Source organism: Meles meles, chromosome 6 (assembly GCF_922984935.1).
Source record: "Meles meles chromosome 6, mMelMel3.1 paternal haplotype, whole genome shotgun sequence".
NCBI lineage: Eukaryota > Metazoa > Chordata > Mammalia > Carnivora > Mustelidae > Meles > Meles meles.
Genome location: NC_060071.1, coordinates 140,910,096 through 140,932,850, shown reverse-complemented (window position 1 = coordinate 140,932,850; position 22,755 = coordinate 140,910,096). Strand labels below are relative to the sequence as shown.

General features: G+C 40.7%; 1 protein-coding gene across 10 annotated transcripts in view; it reads right to left on the bottom strand.

Annotated features, from left to right (window-relative positions):
• The window catches only part of UNC79 (unc-79 homolog, NALCN channel complex subunit), a 248,546-nt gene that overhangs the window by 81,414 nt on the left and 144,377 nt on the right, over positions 1-22,755 (bottom strand). For 7 of the 10 annotated variants that reach the window (XM_046010109.1, XM_046010111.1, XM_046010112.1 and 4 more), the window contains 8 exons: positions 19,694-19,851; positions 17,541-17,722; positions 15,682-15,883; positions 14,860-15,039; positions 13,318-13,383; positions 4,465-4,751; positions 2,263-2,445; positions 1,524-1,686 (listed from right to left, as the gene is read on the bottom strand). In XM_046010109.1, the coding sequence (XP_045866065.1) occupies positions 1,524-1,686; positions 2,263-2,445; positions 4,465-4,751; positions 13,318-13,383; positions 14,860-15,039; positions 15,682-15,883; positions 17,541-17,722; positions 19,694-19,851 (1,421 nt within the window). The remainder of the gene's footprint in view (positions 1-1,523; positions 1,687-2,262; positions 2,446-4,464; positions 4,752-13,317; positions 13,384-14,859; positions 15,040-15,681; positions 15,884-17,540; positions 17,723-19,693; positions 19,852-22,755) is intronic. The other 3 variants (XM_046010110.1, XM_046010115.1, XM_046010119.1) reach the window with 1 other exon arrangement.

The following is a 22,755-nucleotide window of genomic DNA, read 5'->3' as shown; positions in this document are numbered from 1 at the left end:
ATGCACTTCATACCACAGTAAATGGAATTAACTTATTATTCAAGGTGACTATCACTGAAATCATTTGGCCTATTAGATGTCTACCTATACGACAAAATGACGCTCAGGCATGATGACAGCTACGTAAGGTTTCTTGAGTACTCAGGGAGTACAAGGGAAGAGCCAAATTTCAAGGACTGATCTCCTAAACACAAGACTCTAAACTAAGTGAAATCTGAAGCAGCAGTTGATAGATAAAGTGATCCTACTAATCTTTTCTTAGTCAAATTAAAAAAAAAAAACAAAAACGAGTGTTAATGATCAAAATGATACAAAACCCTGGTGAACTTTTGCAAAGATGACAAAACCTATCAAGTTCCCATGTTTCTAGGGAGATACAACATAGTAATGTTTCCTTTCTTTATGTCCTTAAAAAAAGGAAATAGTCCCTTTTGAAAAATAGTTTTTCAAAGAAAAGAGTTACGTGACTTCCATGACATGACTTTGAAATAATTCTCAAAATGTCCCGAAGGAGAGAGGGAAGGACTTCAAGATGGCTCCGCCCCTTCAGAAAGGCTCATCTGAGACTAGCCCAGACACTGAGCCCGGACCGAGGACATCTAGAGTTTAACGGAATCTATCCCATTTTCCAAAAACTAGGACCTAAGCTGGAAGACAAGATACTCTTCAGAAAGGATCTGAATGGTACCAGAACTTACAGTTCCATCTATGGCCAGATTCTTGGACCTTTTAGAACTAAATGAACACTAGCTCCAATCCATCCTAGTGAGGTATCTCCAGAGCAGTCCTACCAAGTCAGAAACTGCGAACACCACAAAGGGTCATGGGGTGTTTGGCTTTCTCCCAGCACTGGATTAGATGATGTCACCTTTTACAAGTCTAGACTTGTGACTTACACTAAAGATACACACCTTGGTATTCAGCTCTCACCTGAAAACATCCAGGCTGGGATTTTACTCTATCTAAAGTTTTATTCACCCGTCTCCTTTGCAGAAAAGCTATCGATATAAAAAGTGTTGATACTGGAAATAATTTAAACCTATGCAGAAAAAAAATGTCATCTCAGTTGCCTTAAATCATTTTCTTATTGACCAAGGAAGCTAAGAAGAGGCAATTCAGCAAATTTGGACTCCACACCAAGTTCAGGAGCAAACTAGAGACGACAAGATCATGGCTCCACCGAGGGCCGACCAAGACTTTACTTCATCGCCCAAAGCAAGATGCTTCCAACACACAGGGAAAAGCTTACAAAGACTCCTTAACCAAACAGCACACAATTTTTTTTTTTTTACAAAACATTTCTTATGAAATGGGTTCAGAAGCATATCAACTATTTCTCTAGAATGCTTATTTAAAAAGTTAAGGCAGTGGCATTCATGGGAAAGTTGGAACATTAATGAAGCCGGAGTTGATTTTTTTGATTCCAGAATGATATCTGGGGGCAACAAAAACATCGTCCAGAAATGGATTATGTATTATGTATTCAAGCTAAGTTCGGGATGGAATTGAGGCATGTAAAGTACCTTTTTCTTTCTCGCTGTATCTGCTTACATTACTGTTGTCACTGTACAGAGGCCCCGCCGCGGCATGGGGCTTGCAGCTGTGATACTGGGCGTTGAGTGTGTTGACGGTGATGTGAATCAGGTGCAGCAGGACCTTGCTGATGTCACAGTCTCGGTACGGATACTGCTCACGGAGATGGACGGAGAAAAATACACACGGTTATTTTGAAGGGTAAGTTTTTCCACATGATCTTGCTAGATACTTTCCTTGGTATTTCTTGCAGATGAAGAGAATATACATAGAAGCAAAACCATAGATCTTTATCATGGCCTTATTGGGACAAGGGACTGCGGTCCCTTCCTCTTGCACCAAACCACGGACGGCAAGGAATGCCCAGTTCACGGTTACAATTCCTTTTAAGAAAATTACCTGGCATAAACATCTGGCACAGGAATATAATTTTAAATATCTTCTTTGCTTTCTGACATTATAATTCATACATAGATAAAATATGAGATGCTGAGCATGAACACAGATTGTTGATCTCAATCTCCTACAGCTCATAACATACGCTGGAGTGGTCTCTGTTGCTGTTGATTTTCCAATGGCCCTTTACTTCTCAATGCTAATTTTACATATCCTGATTTATCCCATGAAGGTCAGGTTACTCTCCTAGAAAATTCTCAATTTAGATCCCTTAAGTGTTCTCCTCTCTAAGAGAATGATTCTAGCCCAAAAGGAGTGACCGCTGGAACTCACCTTGTAAAGGATGACAAGCAAGGCCTTTAACCACATCTGCCGGATGTGAGGTTTTAGGGACCAGAGGGAACAACGAGGTGGCTGTTGGAAATAATGCCGTAGTTGAGGACAAGAGCAGTATTTGAGCACCTGAACCACCAAGGGGAGAAGGTGTTTTCCAAGGTTAATGTTATAGTCCATTACCTGAAATAGGAAAAATATTAGTAACTGAAGGAAAACTACAGAGAACACCCATAAGCCTGGAAAATGTGACCCATCCAAACAACAGGCAAAAGCTGGAAAAGGCATCTCACAAAATGTGAACAGTAATGGCCAGTGACCCTAAAGGGGGAAAAGTTAAACTTTACAAGAAATTAGAGGAACCTTGCCAATTAAAATCATTTTATCCACTTAATTATCTAATTATTTGATGTATCTACTAAATTATCCATGGGGAACAATATTTTACTAAAATGTTCTATTGAACTAGTAACTAGAATTAAACTAGAATCAATGAAAACACCTACCATTGGTCATCACTGGGGGAAATGGGCATTCTCCAATGCCACTGGCAAGAGTATTACTCAACACATCCTTTCAGGAGGGCAATTCACTAATATCTATTCAGAAGTGAGGAAAAGTACATAGCCTACAGTACAGCAACTAAAGGTACCCTAAGGAAAAAATCAGACGACTGTTCCAAGATGTATACATAAAGATATCCAGCCTTATAGTCACCCCAATTTGAAAATAACCTCCATGTTCAACAATATAAGTTAAATGAAAGATTATTTGTATAATACGATACTATGTAGCCATTAAATGGGATATGATACAAATTTATTAACATGATTGACTTCATAATCAATTTTAGGCTTAAAAAATGTTACCTGTATTTATCAAATATAATGCAATCCCATTACTACAGAAAATGTGTGCACACGCATACACCTGTATATATGTACAAATGAATGTAATCAATTTGGAGCCAGCAATAACATACTGACACCAAAATGTTAGTCACTCATTTTGTGGGTTTCGTGGAGATTTGAATTTAATTTTTTGCTTTATTAAATAAATATGCATAATGTAAATATAGAAAGAGAGAGGTGAGGAGACAAAGGAGGAAGGGAGGGAAGTTTGGTATCTGAGATGGCGCGTCGTCTCTTCATCACAAGCAGCTGAGTGTTGGTGGTAAACCCTCCAGCACCAGCACCAGCAAAAGACTGCTATGTACAGACTGCTCCTACTTGGCTTAGCTGTGTTCATTATGTTATAATCTATTTGCGCAAGTTGGTAACAGAGACCCTCACTGAGCTCCTCCCATGAGACAGGCACTGATTAAAAGCTCGGCAATGTGTCATCTCTAATCTTTCAAAACAAAAGTCTTTACCAAAGAGCAAAGAAGCAGAGAATACTTAAGGCCACAACAGATGATAACAATGGCAGAGTTGAAATTCATATCGATTTCTCTCTAGCCTAAAGTTCCACACCCTTTGAAGACTGGCATAGCGCTGGTCCAGTTAGCCATACAGAAACCCAATAACTCATTACTTCTGCTCTTGCGTTCATATCTCAAATGAATTCTCACAGTGCTGGGGAGGGGGCAGGATGTTCATTGCTGAGCTGTCTGGAGTGGTAAGAAGCTGGGACCAAGCAACATGCATGTCCACCACGGGGGCAATTAAGAGTTAAAGCATGGTAAGTGCACACCGCGCTGTCAACGACAGCGGCTGGGAGAAAAAAAACACGTACGAAGCCAATGACGATAACATGATATGAAGAAAGTTGTACAATCAGCTCAGCTCTCCACTTGAAACCAAAAAGGAGAAAAGATTAAAAAAAAAAATCCCATAAACAAAAGTTCTACACTCTGTTATTGTTTAATGGGCAGAGTTTCAGTTTAGGATAATGAAAAATTCTAGAGATGGATAATGATTCCGGTTACATAATAATGCAGATATACCTACCGCCACTGAATTACATACTTAAAAATGGTTAAAATGGTAAACTTCATGTCAGGTATATTCTACTCACAACCCCCTACCCCAAAGCCCTATATTCCCTATTGGTCTTCCTCATGTTATACTCCCTTCCGCATGAGCCGTCCTAATAAAGTCACTCGCACAAACCTTTACACAGAACCTAGGTTGGCTAAATGGAATTTAATGACTTACTTCTACCAAAACCTTAACGATCTGACTCCTGGAAGCTTACACTTACTTGGGCAATTCCTGCGATAAATGCATTAAAGCAAGTTGACAGGCGCATTTTTTGAGGTGCAATCATGAAGCAACCTTCCTGTTGGTCATAGCCGAGCAAGACGTACAGGTGCCGCTTGACCGTGTTGAAGGCCTTCGCGCTGCTGATGTCTGACTCAGCGCTGCTCTCATCCTTGGCCATAAACTTCATGAGCACTGTAATCAGCTGGTGGACGGTCTGGTGGTCAATCCCAGCATCTTCTGGGAGCAGGTCCTTGATGGTGTTGTCATTCTCGGGAGACTGTTGTCCTGTCAGTACAAGAAAGGTCATCAGTGGGTGGCTCCCTCCCAAGGACGCTCACAAGGAAATCTCACTTATCGATAAAACACCATCCCTTCGGCTTCCACTAAATATTTAGAGGGTCTGTTCTGGACCAACGTGAAGGCAAAATATGGTCTACTCAGCACAGCATTAGTTCAGGGGTGAACGTTATTTCATCAACAACCAACTAATTTGGGAGTAATAAGAGAATAGAAAATTTAAAAGGCACTATAAAGCAAGGTTCTCTTTGGAAGGCAAGAAAAATACCTAAATCTGTACTTAGCGATTTTTAAAATATCTTGGAAAAGTTTTATCCTCAATGAAAAAGAGAAGTTTCCCTTCCAGCTTTGTCAAATAAACACATAAAAATAACCACAAAAATAATATTCTAACATCCACTGAGCACAAAAGCATCCACTGACTTCTTGTGCCAAAATCTCTCTCTCAGTTTAGGGGCGTCTAGGTGGCTTAGTCAGTTAAGCATCTGCCTTCGGCTCAGGTCATGATCACAGGGTCCTGGGATGGAGCCCCGTATCAGGCTCCCTGCTCATCAGGGAGTCTGCTTCTTCCTCTCCCTCTGCCTGTTGCTCCCCCTGCTTGTGCTCACATGTTTTCTCTCTCTGTCAAATAAGTAAATAAAACTTTAAAAAATATATATTAGTTCAGTTATGTTCATAAATCAGCTGGTGGAAAATAATGTAAAATTTTCTTTTCCAAATCCTGAGATATTAGCAATGAGTACTCTATGAAAGATAGAGTCAAAATTACAAATAGCAAATCATAAGTCCTGCTGTATGTAATGAGAAACATATAAGGGAGGGGACAGACAGAAAGAAAGAAGCATGAGCTCTTAAAAACAGAAAAATACCACATGAAGGTGAGCTGAAAGTTTACATGGACAGAAAAGAATACCTTAGTCCTTGATTTATTCGTAACCTAACAAATAATTGTATCACAGCATAATTTCTGACTCTGACAAATAGCAGAGAGAAAGCCAAAGACAGAAATTATACCCTGTCTCTGTTTGTTTTTTGCTTCTGATCTGGTTTAGTTTAGAACCCTTGCTGAAGGAAAGGGGAGATCTGCTCTTCTCTGTTTATGTCTGGGGACTTATTCCAAATACCCTTCCATCCTAGTCCCTTCTTTGACAGGCGACCTCACACTTTCTAAATGGAAAACAAGATTTTTGCCTGGTGGCTAAGATGAAGCACCCAGGGTTCTCATCGCTCACTCTGCAAGGAAAATTTCTGCTAAACGATGACCGGCTCTGCTTACCAACCATTATAAACCAAACCGGGACCGTATCATATCATGCATCATATAATATCATGTAATTATGGCATGAAAGATACGAGAAGGAGATAGGTAGTAATTTATATCCATTAACTCAATTAATTTGGCAAAACCCCAGTTTTCCAGGACACAGCCAAGAGAAGCGGGATAGAAGAAATGCTTCTGGGGACTGTGGAAATTAACTGTCTCAAGGCCAAACAATTTTCTCTGGAGCAGTGGCACAAAGGTAATGCCAAATTCAGAACTTACTAGTTTCGAACAGTATGTGAGGTAACAAGCTTGGTTGTCTAGTTCTCCCCAGATGCTCCGATTAATGTCTGTCTGTGCAAACGTGATAGGCTGAGGAGGGATCATTATCCATCTCTAGAGCAACAGAGTCAACTAAGTCTCAGGGCCTCTCATTTAGGGGAAAGTGTCTGATGAACTTCAATACTACCCTAGAACATTCACATTTTCTGTCTCCTAGAGTCCCTGTATGAGGAGTAAATGTGGGCAACGTACTCTAGGGTAGCTTTCACCCCAAATCATTCATATAAAGCCTAAGGACTTGTTTATTACAGTGTTCCACATGCATGGATGAGAGCGATCAACAAATTGAAAATACTGTTACTTATGAGGCGTGTATCAGCCATCAAGAGAAAAAGCAATTTATGTGGAACACCCTGTTTCGCCAAGAGGCCAGAAATGTGAAGCACTGCTGTATATTATAATTAAATTAAATGTTTGGGATAGAAGATCAGGCCAACAGCAATACCTATATAAATCCTCATAACATAAAATTTTAAAAAGTTTAGAGTACTATTTTTCCAGCATTGAGAAATATTCAGTCTTGATTTCTTTCTTCTCCAGAGTATTACTGTACAGCTACAAGGAGTTATTGCTTTGGGCAAGCCTGGGCCAAGAATGTGACAAGTGTGAGAATGCAGGCTCCCTGCAGGGTTCAATGTTATTGCAGCAGCAAGGGATCGCTGTTACAATGTAGCTTCATTCCTCAATGTGTCTCTGCTCGGGGTGGCAAGGTTGAACAGACCTGGCAGCCCTGTCCTGCTCAGCCACCGCCAAGTTCAGACTGGCTAGTTTCCAAGGTCCCCACGTGAAAAATGGAACTAGGGAGCATTTGGGAAGGAGCTGCCCCTTTATTTTATAGCCCAAGAATCCAGGGGCCTCAATACAGAAGAAGGGAGCTCCAAAAAAAAGCTCCCTTTTCATTGGCTCCTCATTTCATTCTATCCTAGTTCAGGTCTAGAAAATAAATGATCAGACTTCATCTTTAAATACTTCAAAATTCTTCTTCCCATTGCAAGTAGATGTTTGTTTAAAAAGTATATCCTGGGGCGTCTGGGTGGCTCAGTGAGTTAAGCATCTGCCTCTTGATTTCAACTCAGGTCATAATCTCAGTGTCCTGAGACTGACTCCCGCATCAGGCTCTGCACTGCATGTGGAGCCTACTTGAGATTCTCTCTCTCTCTCTCCTCTTTGGCCTGCCTCCCCCACCTCAAAATAATAATAATAATAATAATAATAATAATAATAATAAGAAGAAGAAGAAGAAGAAGAAGAAGAAGAAGAAGAAGAAGAAGAAGATAAAGCATGTAACCTAACTTTTCCCATCAAATCTTAGTTTCCTAATGATTAAGTACCATTTCACAAATGCTCTATTTTCATTTGAAATACATTTTCACTGATCTCCAGTGAGCTTTAAGTTTGCTGCTCCTTCCTTTGTTTTCCCTGAATGGGGAATAATGAGTGATCCTTAACAAACCATTAAATGTACTGAAAAAAAAAAGAACTAGTTGGTGAAACTTTTTGTATAAAGTGAAAAAAATCTTTGTTCCAAAAACTTACTTCTCTAGTTGCAGGCTTTGCAAGTCTATCGCTTGTCTATTGGCTTTCTTTAAAACAGCATATGCTTTTCACTGGTATACTCTTCATAAAGGAAATTTCCTTCATCAAATCCCTAAGAAAAATTAGCTTAGAAAAGCTAGAATTTTATTAATAAAGACAATACTACTGCTTTATCTACAAAGGGCACGACGTTTCCATTTTAAAACTGAATGCCTCTGATATTTCCTCTAAGATGTGACAATTAAAACACTTTTGAATTCTAGTTTTGAATGCTAGCCTATGAAATTCCTCTACGTTTTAACCATAGAGATTTAACTTGTTAAAATTTTTGATTTTATCACTTCGCTAATGAAAACTGTAAGCAACTTCAGAATCACGAGGCAGGGTGATTCCTCCCCTACCTTTATCAAGGGCTGAGTCCGTCGCAGTCTATTCACAGAGTGGTACAACTGACTGAAACTCCAAAGGGTCATACAATTTTATTTATTTGATGATTGGAAACCAGGCAGGATCAGGATCTGCTTTTCCAGACTTATCTCTTCTTATTCATCCCCGATGCTCAACATTCTTGCCAGCTGGGCTACTCCTAGGTCTCAGAACGTAGCCAACACTTTCCCACCTTTGTGTCTTGCTCAGGGTGATATACCCCTCAGCACCCCAACCCCCAGCCAATCTCGTCCCATAAATCCCAGTCCTCAGGACCCATTCTTCCCACCTATGCCCCTGCTTCTCTCAGCAACTGGATGTGATCTCTAACTTCTGCAAATCCCCAAGGACAAGAGAGGGAGTATGGGAGGGAGGAATGGAGGAAAATTTCCTTTACCATTTCCTAAAATGGGGCAAATTGCAAGGCAGAATTTATTTACTCGTTTGTCAATTTCCCCTAGGAGAACAAAAGCTGCTTGAAGGTGAGTACTGTCTCACCCATTTTTATACCCCTCAAGAATATGAGGCAGTGTCTGACATAGACTAGACGCTTATTCTTCAGAAGTGTCTAAGTACAGTGAATTCAAATAAATATCTCAGATAAATATTTCTTCTACACAGGAGGAAAAACTGGTGAGGCCCCCAAAGAGCAAGGAAATAGGGAATATTCCTCTGTGTAAGCTGACCTCTGTCTAACCAACAAGAGACTATCAGGTACAGGGAGGAAGCCCTGCTTCTTCCTCTGCATTTATTCCAAAGAACCCAATGATCAAGCACTATAAATGAGTTTGCTTTACGTTGCTAGTTCTTTTTTTTAAATAATTTTTTAATTATATTATGCTAGTCAACATACAATACATATTAGTTTTTGACATAGTGTTCTATGATTCATTGTTTGCATATAACACCCAGAGCTCCACGCAAAACATGCCCTCCTTAATACCCATCACTGGGCTCACCTATCCTCCCACCCCTCTTCTCTGAAACCCTCATTCTGGTTCCCAGAGTCCATAGTCTCTCATGGTTCATCTCTCCCTCCGATTACCCCCCACCATTTTCCCCTTCCGGCTCCTAATGTCCTCCATGCTAATCCTTCTGTTTCACAAATAACTGAAACCATATATGATAATTGTCTTTCTCTGTTTGACTTATTTCACTCAGCATAATCTCCTCCAGTTCCATCCATGTTGATACAAATGTTAGGTATTCATCCTTTCTGATGGCTGAGTGATATTCCACTATGGACCACATCTTTATCCATTCATCTGTTGAAGGGCATCTCAGCTCCTACCACAGTTTGGCTATTGTGGACATTGCTGCAATGAACACTGGGGTGCACATGCCTCTTCTTTTCACTACATCTGTATCTTTGGGGTAAACATCCAGTATGTTGCTAATTCTAATTATACCACCTCACTGATCTCCTAGCCCATTAACCCAACATCACAGCAGGTGTGTTGTGTGTGCCCACAGCAGAAGGGCTATAAAGTTGGGGCCAGTGACTAACACCACACTGACCTATGCTCCCCATCCCTGCCTTTGCCTCTTCCTATCTCACATCCGGGCCTTTACATCCTATCCACCACTCAAGGTCTGGCTGGAAAACCGCCTCTCCACCAGACCATCCTTGCTACCCCCAACTCTCCTCCTGCTGCACCTGACAGGAACCATCCCATGGCACTGGCACGCTCACTCGAGAGGAGAGTTTGCCTGTGTTCACACTGTATCTCCCTTCCTTGACTATTTAAAAGCTGATGGAGAGTATAAGAATTTCTGATGTATCTTTGCACTCTTTGTATTTCCTAGTATTGAAGGTGCCCAGTAAATGTTCGACAGAAACTGCCACTTCCCAAAACTATTCTTTCCAACAAGGGCATTCCTTTTAAAATAACTGTTCTCTTGGAGTTATGGGGTCTTAATGATGAACAGGCATTTTGCAAGTTAGTGAAGGATGTGAGTTGTTAACCACCTCTAGAAAGAAAGAGAGAGCCCAAAGAGAAGTCATTCGGGGTTTTAGGCTGGGACACTAATGGGGGGTGGTGCAAGGGGATGGTGGGAGAGGGCTATACAAGAAAGTTTTACCAGTGCTCCCTAGCACTGGACACCTTCTCTTGATACAAATTCAGACCAAGAGATCTCGAGATTTCTCTGCCAGCTGGAGTAGAATTGACTGTATCCATGTTGCTTTAGGGATTAGGACATTTCTAGATCAATCTGTGGGTCCTAAATGGGAAGGTCTCTTGGTGTGGATGTTCATGAGCTTAAGGCACGCTGTAGTAGACATGAATGCCCAGGTTAGCTTTATAACCAGACTGGTGTCTTCATGTGCTGCAGGGCGGGAACCCCCTAAGACCAATGCATCAATGGGTAGTTAGAGTGGAAAGAAAGAAAATCAAGTCTTCTGCACTCAAGCATTAGTCCCCAACTAGTTAGTTATAAGTGATCTTGAGCAAATGATCTAAGCAAAATTAATTAATCCTTGAGGACCTCAGTTTTCCTGTCCATATGTAAAGCAAAAAAAAAAAAAATTGTAATAATACTTCACATATATCCAGAGTCATTAGGAAATCAAAATTAGATTATTTGCATTAAAAACACTCTTAATAGATAGAGAGGTACTGTACCTATATGAAGTGCTGTTATTCTTATTATTATATACCTACCACTGTTTAGTCATTCATTCCAGGGGATGAGGAACAAGGTTGAATTAAGTTCCCCATGACCATGTTTGGTAGATAGCAGTTTTTCAGTGTTGTGTTATGAAAACCTATCAAAATTATTACCCTCAATTAATATTCAGCAGGTATTCTGAATCACCAAATATAATTCCTAGTTTTCACAGAATCGGTGAAAAGATACCTTATAAATAATTATAATTTTACCAACTTCAGATTTGCAGGTGAAACTATGTATTTCATCAATTAGGATTAAATAAAGGTTCTGAGCACTTACTGGCATTCACCACAAATGCCTTGTACGAGATCAAAAAGCCTAGGCTTGAGACCCAAATCTGTCACCAACAAGCTTGTGAAACAGGTTCCTTTCTGGAAACTTCAGTTTCCTCTTCTATAAAATGAGAACGTTAACATATCTCTAATATTCCAGTTGTAATTTCCTATGAATTTCATTCACATGAACTAAGGTCCTTGATCCGACTCACGAAAGTCATAAAGGAACGCAGCTCTCCCGTAGCCTTGTGGAATATACCTTCTCTGCAAGTGTATTTCTGGTGCAACATTTGCTGTGGGTAATATGTAAAAGCTAAGATCAGAAAGCCGGCCGTTCTGAATCCCATGCCAAGAAAACTCAGCCTAAACAGCAATTAAAGTGAACTCTTGCTGCATAATTATAGGACAGATGGTTTGTTTCAGGCCCGATCAATAAGAGGTCTTGCACAGAGAAGCTCAAGACTTGTGCCAAATGAAAGGATGTTCAGTAAGTAGCAAGTCCTTCAGCTTCCATGTAATTACTATCTTAAACCATCCTGTACAATCTTAGGATTATCCTGGTATGTCTTTGTTCCCAAGTTTAAAAATTTACTGTCTAGTAAATAATAATGCAAAAACGAGAAACTAGTTTGAAAGGGCCTTATAAGGTAAGCCAGCTGCTTCCAAGTCTGTGCAAGTTTTTATTATGGTGTGTTGTGTAAATTATCTTTTCAGAAGCTTTAACATTATATTTAATATACACAATGCCCACAGTCGGCCCCATTTCCATCTGGTCCCTTTTGGTAAGACAAGTAGAAGCCTAAAGATTTTTTTTTTTTAACTTCAGGAAACATATGTATCCATTTTCCCAAAGAGATGTGAGAAGACTCTTTTAGATTGTGAAAATGGTAAATAAGAATAAGTAAAGACTTTAATTGAGTAATTAATTCAAATAAGCCTTAGGACAAAAAGAAAAGATGGGGTAAAATAAAGATAATTTGTGAAATTGCTTAAGATCATCTCAAAAAGACCTCACTGAAGGGGACCTAGATGGACTTCACATTGTAATGGAGCTCAGGATCAGAAGTTCTTACTTTTACTCCCCTTTCAATCCCAGTACAGTTGAGGCCTGAGTGATGCAGAAAACAGGGCAGAGGGACTTGGCCAAAGGTTTGCTAATCCTCCTGTCTCAACAATTTTAGAAGAGAAAATACACTCTGGCCAACACCTGCCATTGGCATCCATAATCTTTGGGGCCTTCTCTTCTCCCCACTCCCACCCCTAGCTACTGCTATTTCTGGGCGTCGTGTTTGATCTCAAAAACCTCCTTACTTGAAATTCTCCTTCTGAGGCCATTCTTAAAACTGTTCTTAGATAAAAACCAAATGTTCTATAGCATGATACACAGGTGGTAGTTAGCAAGTTTGTTGTCGACAAATAAGCACCTATTCAGAACCCTTCACAATCTCCCAACGCACCATGCCGCCATTTGTGCAGCTAACGTTCGGTCTGTGACAGCCTTGCCTGTGTCCCTTCAACCCTTAGGATCCTTCATGATAAACTACAATCTCTCATGGGATATCGCATGGTAGTTACACTGTAGCGAGTCGAGTATGATCCTGTGGTCCTCCAAACAATCGAAATCCTCCTTTCTCTGAGACACAGAAATGCATGTAGAGTTGCAAAGAATCAAGAATGGCTACGGGGATGAGTGAATGATGGTGGCTCAAATGTATAACCTTTGAAAATGTCAATGAAATGTATGTTTTTCCTATAGCGGATATATATGAACATAATATTTCTATGTGTAAAGACACATATTCAGGTAACATGATACCTCTTACTGGACCAAAAGTTAATGGGATCCAAAGTCATCTGCCCCTAGTAAGATAGAAAGAATTGCTAGGTCAGGGGCTCAAATGCTTGAGCATCTGGGGTAGGATCCTTCAAGTTTGCAAGTCCTAAATATAGCACTCTGGCCCAGTTAGAGACACTGCATTCTTCACCTTGACCACTTGGGATAGACACTTGCACACAGCCCTTCCACGTCAGAAGTACCCACCTGGTGTCTGTTCGGGTGTCCCACCGAGAGCTGGAGCAGACTGCTCATGCCTGGTCAACCTCATAGCTTAAAAATCAACAACAACTCTATTTAAATAAGCATTAAAAACAACTTGAGCCTAGAAAAGACACTCAGTGCTAACTCACTGGATAGTAGGGACAGGTTTAAGTTTAGTTTTCCTACTGGTCATTAACATCGCATAAAAGATGTTTGCGTCACAAAAGCTTTGTGGTTTTATGTGAATCTCAAGAACACTCTTAAGTGTTATTTCCATTCTTAATCTTCAAAATTGTCGTGTGAATCAATTAGCGAGAAAGAACAATAAGTAAACTTGATATCCCAAAGTAGCTGGTTAAGTTATAAAAGAGCTGGGAAATTCATAGAAATTGCAATTTATTTCATCTAGATATTGGTTTCTAGGATCTGATTCGGTCTTCTCTGGGGCCTAGCACTCCTATGGGTTATCTTAAATGACCACTTGCTAGAATCTTTGTTCCCTGAAAAATTGAGTTACTGATCGCTTAAAGGGCTTTCATTGACTTCTCCCAAAGTTCGCAATACCACATTTTCATAGCTTGTCTAAAATAGAGAAAAAATGCGATAAAAAAAATCAAATCATATTTGTGATTAAAAATGATTGTCATACAAGGCTGTCTTCCAATAAATGCCAATGAAAAAAGCAAACCTTTCCACTTCCGACAGGACAAGAGGTATGTTTTAGAGTGTTATGTGATGAATTTCACAGCAGTTATTTAAAAATTAAATCACTTGACAAATTTCACAAGTAAGTACCATATTTAAATATACTCATTTCACTAACATGGTGATTTAGTTATGAATTTTTAATTATTTGCCATTCATAATCCATTGCTGATCATTAGAGTTCATTTAGTCATCTGGTAATTTAGGGAAAATTGTGCTCTCTTTCAAAGTGCCATATAAAGAAAGACCTTTACAAAACAAGCATACAGGGTCTTTTTTTTTTTTTTTAATTGGCAATGAAGCTTATTTTTATTTATAAATAATCTGGTGAAGCTGCACAGAAATTCAACTTCTCCTCAGCCTGGTGTTTTCTTTTCAAAAGCAACCATTATTTTTGATTTGTCTGGGAGCTTGTTCGGCTGTTCCATCATACTTGAAAAGCAAATGTACTCCACACTTCCACTCTGTCACCTCGGCTGCCATGGGGTCTGGCCTGTCCCGGTCTTTTCCAGGAAGCTCTCAGGTTCTAGGGCTGGTGGTACCCCCCTTCCTATCCTAGGACTCAGGAGCAAAGAGGCTGCGTCTACGTTTCTGGCCAGGCACGAGTGGATTTGCTGCCTTCTACTGCTGGACCAGGGCTTTGCTTCACCCACACACTGGACAAAGCCCCCCACCAGGGCACTGACATTCTTGGGGCGACCCTCTAGGGAATCTGAAGCCCAAACCTAGTGAAGGAGCTCCGTTGACTAAATAAGTTACTCTATGAACATTCAACAGGACAAGTCAGCCTCAGAAAGACATTAAACAGATTTAAAGGAAGGAGGGAAGAAGATACTCAACGAATTTTGGAGGTTAAGGTCTCGGGGAGAGAGAGTGCCCTCTTGGATTCCACGGGCCCCTTCACGCTGTCTCTCAGAGAACGCACACTCTTCTGGCGGTTCCTCGCAAAACGAGCCCTCTTGATCTTCCACAATGCTGCGTCACTGAGGTTAGCGACATTGGTCCTTACAGCCGTGATAGCTTTGCAAAAGGAATCAGACGTTATTTTCTTCAATGGGCACAACGAGTTTGAAATAACCCAGCTGTGTATATTTTCAGGATTAAAGTACATCTTTCGTGGACACGTGAATCACTCGTGGTGAGTCATAGAAAAAAATTGTCACTACTGTCTATCACAACTATTGCCTGTGAGTCTTCTACTTAGACCGTAAGATTACATTGTCTAAGTTTTTATTATCACTGGATACACAGTTGACTGACCCACTTTTCCCATCTATTCAGAGCTGTAGGTAACTAACAAGCATGCAAGGGTGAATTTGCAAGGTGCAAATGTATCCCACAAAATTGCTCACGAACACTGTAAACGTGTTTATACTGAATCATATTTAAGGAACTGAATCATATTTAAGGAACACGCAGCCACAAAGGGTCACCATAGGTCCTCAAGGAAATGCAAAGGGTTTTGCTTTTGGAATGCCAGAAATCAGTTGATCTACAGATTACTACAGAGTTACTCAATACATATGTAATAAACTGAGTTCATGAAGTAAGAGCCTCCTCCATAATAGGAAATTAGGCTACATGCAGAGTATGGTCTGCTTATCTAGCAGATGTAAGAATAGGAACTATGGCTGTTTAAAGCAAGTTCTTTGTTTTGCTTACTTGTAGGAAAAGGAAATTCTTTGTTACAATCCAAATGTAGCTGAGCTTCCAAAGAAAGGGTCTCAAATCTGTTGACAAAGAACTCCCAGCTCAAGGCAGGAATATCTTGCTTAAGAAAATGCAGGAGTAAAAGTTTGCTCAGTATTGTGGGTCTGTCTTTAACCACAGTATCGAACTGGAAATCAAGACAGAGACACAGACCCTGGGGCAGAGAGGGGGAAGAAAGTTTAAGTCAGACATAAACATCTAAGTTCCTTCAAAGCAAATATATTAAGCAAAGTCAGTGAAACAAGACAAAACCTCCTCACTCCATACGTATAATGTGGAATGATCTGATTGAAATTTTCTTTGATTGCAAGTTTGGTAGAAATAAAATGCAGAAGAGGAACTTCTCCCAATTGTAGAAAAACTCTTGAATTCTAGTTCAGAAATCTACACTACATGTTATTGGTTTTCAGATGCATTCATTAATAACCATTTAATCCAAATGCTCTCAAACCAATGTTTCTTTTTTCGATGTCTGTAGTTTCTATTAAAAGAAGCATACTTCCAAAGCTTCTCGTATTGAGAATACACAATATGAGTTTCTAATTTCCTTTCAATGCTAAATGCCAATGTTCTAAAAAAAAATAAACTCATTTTGTCTTCTTGGAACATGAGTGGCACACAGAATCTTAAAAAATCAAGTTGGACTGACTGAGCATCCGTTTCTCCAGTGTATGACTCTGCTTACCATTCCCCCTTTCCTAACTGAATGAAACCTAAAAACCGTAATTCATGCAAGCATTCTATTAATTCATTCAACTCTCAACTACTGAGTGCCTCCTATGTTCCAGGCACTGGGCTGGAAGACTACCTATTCTTTAAGACCCACAGAGTATCCAAAAGACAACTGGGAATTTTTATAAGGGAGGCTGTGGGTCCACAGTCAGCCAAACCACCAAATTTCCCAGATCCTGCACTTTCTTCTTGGCCTCTTTTAGAGGAAGCAGGGTATAGACACAGATACAGTCAAGAATGTGGACTTTATTATGACTCACAACCTGAGTCTGTTCTGCCATATAGTAAACACGTGACCCTGAAAAAGCTATCTACCTTACCCCTTCCAACCCTCAGCTTCTCTGTCTGTAAAAAGGGAATCCACAAGGTTATCGTGGGGATTAAATGAGACAATGGAGATGAGACACTTAACCCACTGTCCTGGAAAGACAGTATCTGTTTGACAAATTTTAGCTCTTGCCATTATTATTAGTTTTCATTATAACGACGCTATAATAAACCAGGAGCCAATGTGGGAAATCAGGAGATCAGGACTTCAGAGGCTCTATTCTCAATTCTTCCACTAACTCACTCTCTGTCCTTTGACGAGTCACATTATCTCTCTGAGACTTGGTTTCTTCAATTATAAAATTAAGGTGCCAAATAAAATAAATAAGCAGCTCTCTCCAGATCTCGTATTTCATGTCGCTTTGACTTTCATTTTAGTAGGTGTATTTGCCTTCTCAGATCTTGCTTTGATTTATATTATAATTTGTCACAGAGATGATTTCTCTTAGTGTCTAGCCTCTAATGACAAGAGCTCCAGCCCAGGGACCAACTAAATAGTACAAGATAAACCAGCCAAGTTCACAAATCTGCCACACAAAAAAACATTATACAATTCCTGTCTCTGTCAAAAGTGGTTTCATCATATGGATGAAGACTAAAAAGAAAGTAGTAAGAAATAAGAACAAGGGTCCTTTAATAAGGTGTGTTTCTGGGATTTTTCCCCATTTAAAAACTCCCCCATTCTTGCCGTCCTCATCATCAGTCCTATATATGCTCAGCGGAGCACACAACACACATCCAAGGGACATCACCTGCAATGCTGGCCTCTTTATGGTGTCAAGCAGGAGACCGGCCCTGGTAGCCACCGCTGGGTTGACGTCCTCCACAGCTGTGAGAAAGCAGCAGAAGGCATGTGCCAGGGAGTACTTCAGCAGGTGGTTTTTGGTCACTGAGTGAATATCCAAAAACCTACAAATTACAGCCACTTTTTCCACTGCAGTGTAAAAGGAGAGGACAAAAAAATGGACACTTACTTTGACAAGAACGGAACCCACAAAGAAAAAGTCAACTCTGGGTTCCCCACACCCTGCTATGAGAAACCAAAAGGAAATTCTTCTTTTTTTTTTTTTTAAGATTTCTTTTTTTATTTGTTCATTTGACAGAGAGAGATCACAAGTAATTAGAGAGGCAGGCAGGGAGAGGGGGAAGCGGGCTCCCCACTGAGCAGAGAGCCCGATGTGGGACTCAATCCCAGGACCCTGAGATCATGACCTGAACCAAAGGCAGAAACTTAACCCACTGAGCCACCCAGGCGCCCCCCAAAAGGAAATTCTGATGCCGCCTTCTTGAATGTCCCATTTCATCTAGTGACAGAGACCGTTTCTATCTGGTATAGTACTTTTCTGCTGGGCAGCCTTGATTTAACTGTGGGTTGTCTTTTTTTTTTTTTAAATGGTCTTCCTCATTGTTTAACTCAAACTATATTTCAAAATACTCAAAATGCCTCCATGCTCATTTCTTTGTCCATTCCAGGCCCTTCTGCAGACCACACAGGGAGACAGGAGGTACCCACTAGACCTGGCTTTAGATTCTGGACCTCCTAATACCCTGAGGAACCATATGCTCCTGGCACCTTGATCTTGGACTTCCCAGCACCCAGAAAATAAATGTCTGTCGTTTAAGTCCCCCCAGACAGTGGTATTAGTGAATGTGTAATTGTTAACCCACCTAATGGAACTTCCATTCCTTGGTCACATTTTGGAGACACTGAAACACAGAGAACCATTCTGAACACCATGGCATCGCGGGCCCTCCTTGCTGCACCCAAGGATGGGAGTCCTAGCAGACTGAGGTGACAGTGAAGGCATCCGATGCAAGGCTAAGAGAACATGCTCAGGTTCCTTCCTTACCATATTCCTCTGAGAACTTGCCATTCTCAGCACCAGGAAATCATACCCATCACTGCCCCAGACTTGATCCCTGATGCTTCAGCGGAAAGGGTCTAACAGCAGAGATTCTCAAACATCACTGAATTACCTGGAGACCTTGTTAAAAATGTGCTTTCCTGGCCTTACCCCATAAGATTCTAATTCAGTAGGTCTAGGAATGGGGCCCAACCACCCGTGTGTTTAAGGAACATTCCCAGTTACTTTGATACAAGTAACTTATTGCATTATGTCATATTATATATTATATCGACTACATAATATCATGTATCATGTTAACTGTATAATTTATCATTCAAGCCAGGACACATTTGAAAGTAAACAAGCATACAATTAATAAATACACCTGGACAACAGGCATAAACTAGGACTATCCTAGGCAGACCTGAATAGGGCCATCCTACCTGAGGACCACTCTGCAAAATATTATTATAAAGCAAGCTCAGTTAAGTAGAATCACCAAAGAACACTAGAAAGGAAGGCAGTACTCTTTAAAAAGAAAGGAGGAGGGGGCGCCTGGGTGGCTCAGTGGGTTAAAGCCTCTGCCTTCGGCTCAGGTCATGATCTCAGGGTCCTGGGATCGAGCCCCACATTGGGCTCTCTGCTCAGCAGGCAGCCTGTTCCTTTCTCTCTCTCTGCCTACTTGTGATCTCTCTCTCTGTCAAATAAATAAAATCTTAAAAAAAAAAAAAGAAAAGAAAAAGAAAGGAGGAGGGACACCTGGGTGGCTCAGTCAGTTGAGCATCCAACTCTTAATTTTGGCTCAGGTCATGATCTCAGTGTCATGAGATCAAGCTATGCATCGGGCTCTGCAATCAGCACAGAGTCTACTTGAGATTCTCTCTCCCTCCCTGTGTCTTCCTACTTGTGTGCAGGCTCTCCCTCTCTCCCTCTAAATAAATAAATAAATTTTTTAAAAGAAAATATAGAAAGAAAGGAGGGTCAACAAGAGACATCATGACTGGACATCTGGTTTACCTTGTGACCCCCAGAGAATTTTTAAGCTAATACAGAGGTACCTGCTTCAAACCTCATCTTCCAGTCTTTGCTGTTGAAATTGCCATTTATGATTGTCCAGAAGATGTCAGCACCATGAGGAAGTGACAAAGCATGGAGAAGCAGAGGAACTGCCAATGAAGACAGTTGGGAGAACTCAGATTTGACGACTCTCCACAGGCTGAGGAAGCAAGAAGCAAAGTGGTTACAGTTACAATAACCTTTCTAGAAAGCAAACACAATTATCTCAGTTTATGGGATCTGTCATTAACAGACAGCTGGTAGGGATGCTTTTTGATATTCATCCACAAGACTATAAACCTCCGATAAATCTTTCCTAAATCTGTTCTGTTCATTTTCTTAAAGAAATTGCTTTTATGTAACAACACAGAAAAACACTACTTAATACTACATTTTAATAGAAAAAATAAAATTATGTATTAAAAATTCAAGTATATAAATGAGCAATGACTTAAAAATATACAAAATTGGTATTAGTTCTATTAAGATGATATGCTTAAAAAGCGATTTTTAAAAAATTTTCTTATAGTGAATATCTGAAGAAATTTGTTGAGTTTGCCTGCCCAGCAGCCTTTCCTCCTTATTCTAGCAAAGAACAACTCTATTTCTATTAAGAACAGCCTCTCTATCAATTGGCAGGGCTGTCAGTCAAGGTCCTCCCCTTCCTTATCATAAGAGTGAACACAAAACTGGGCTGATCAAGGTAGTTGTAGGAAGCAAACTATATGCAGCACTGCTAGAAAACCATCCCAGTGGCAAAAAAGCCTGGATTTCACCAGTTCCCTAGGGCTTTCCCAATTCTCTAGGGCAGCCTTCTTTGAAATCAGGAAGATAGTGTCCTTCCCCAGATCCCTTGATTTTTCATCATGGCTTTTGTGTCAGGGTGGTACCTTGAGGAAAAAACTGGGTTATGTAGCCCAAAGGCTGAGCTAGAGATCCCACAGCACCCGCAATCCATGGGGACTGGGGAAATGTCCTGTAGAGGTTGCCTTTATTTACTTGTTTGTTTGTTTGTTTGTTTGTTTGGGGGGGCGGGGCAGAGGGACAGAAAGAGAGAATCTCAAGCAGGCTCCATGCTCAATGAGCCACCCAATACAGGGCTTGATCTCAAGACCCTGATGAGATCATGACCTGAGCTGAAATCAAGAGTCAGACACTTGAAAGAAGTTCCTGCGGCTGATGTTAAAGAGGTTACTGCTTATGTTCTCCTCTAGGATTTTGACAGATTCCTGCCTCACATTTGATGTCTTTTATCCATTTCGTTTATCTTTGTGTATGGTGAAGGAGAAGGAAACAAAAGTGAAAATGAACTTTTGGGACTTCATCAAGATCAGAAGCTTCTGCACAGCAAAGGAAACAGTCAACAAAACAAAGAGGCAACCCACGGAATGGGAGAAGATATTCACAAATGACACTACAGACAAAGGGCTGATATCCAAGATCATAAAGAACTCCTCAAACTCAACACACACAAAACAGATAATCACATCAAAAAATGGGCAGAAGACATGAACAGACACTTCTTCAAAGAAGAGACATACAAATGGTTATCAGACACATGAAAAAATGTTCATCATCATTAGCCATCAGGGAGATTCAAATCAAAACCACATTGAGATATCACCTTACACCAGTTAGAATGGCCAAAATTCACAAGACAGTAAGCAACAACTGTTGGAGAAGATATGGAGAAAGGGGAACCCTCTTACACTGTTGGGGGAGTGCAAGTTGGTGCAGCCACTTTGGAAAACAGTGTGGGGATTTCTTAAGAAATTAAAAACAGAGCTACCTTATGGCCCGGCAATTGCACTACTGGGTACTTAACCCAAAGATACAGATGTAGTGAAAAGAAGGGCCATCTGTACCCCAGTGTTCATAGCAGCAACAGCCACAGTTGCCAAAGAAACTTTCAAAGAAACAGTTGCCGAACTTTCTTGTGGAAAGAACCAAGATGCCCTTCAACGGATGAATGGATAAGGAAGATGTGGTCCATATACACTATGGAGTATTATGCCTCCATTAGGAAGGATGATACCCAACTTTTGTATCAACATGGACAGGACTGGAAGAGATTATTCTGAGTGAAATAAGTCAAGAAAAGAGAGTCAATTATCATATGGTTTCACTTACTTGTGGAGCATAAGGAATAACACAGAGGACATTAGGAGATGGAGAGGATAAGTGAGTTGGGGGAAATCGGAGGGAGAGACAAACCATGAGAGACTGTGGACTCTGAGAAACAAAATGAGGGTTTTGGAGGGGAGGGAGGTGAGGGATTGGATGAGCCTGGTGGTGGGTATCATGGAGGGTATGTATTGCATGGAGCAGTGGGTATGGCGCATAAAAAAATGAATTTTGGAACACTGAAAAAAAAATTTTTTTTTTAAATCTTTTTTAATTAAAAAAAAAAAAGAGTCAGACACTTAACGAACTGAGCCACCCTGGCGCCCCCTATAGAGGCTGTTTTAACAACAAAAGTTGGCCTACTTAGTAGTCCCACTCCAGAGAGCGAAGAGAGCTTCTGCCTAACTCCCAATCCTACTCCTTCATGGCTTTTGCCTGGACTTGTTCATCTACCTGTTCAGATCAGTCCTACTCTTCCCCACATCCAAGTCAGCCGGGCCTACCCTTCCACCAGCTCCTCCTGTTCCACCTGTAGATCCCATTTTATTGTGAGGAAACTTTTGCAGACTCTCCACTTTTCCCATTCTATGTTCTGTACTGGGTTGAACAGTGTCCCCACCCAAGATACTCCTAATCCTGACTAAGACTTCTTTTCCCTCTTTTTCATATTCTTCTTCCAAACATCAATCCTTTTCTGATTTCATTTGCCTCCCATCTTAGACTGGATCTCAGAGGCAACCATTTCCTCCCTGCAAAATTCCTCATCCCCAATTCCACCATAATCAAATCACAAATTCCTACTCCTGAATAAACCCACATCGCCCCCTTTTTCTCATCCACTCCCAGGCCCCAGAACTAACTTGGTCCTACTAATTCCTACTAACTTCCACCACAAGCTGGTGCTAGCTAAGCTCAGCTTGACACGGCAGCAGGCCAGTCT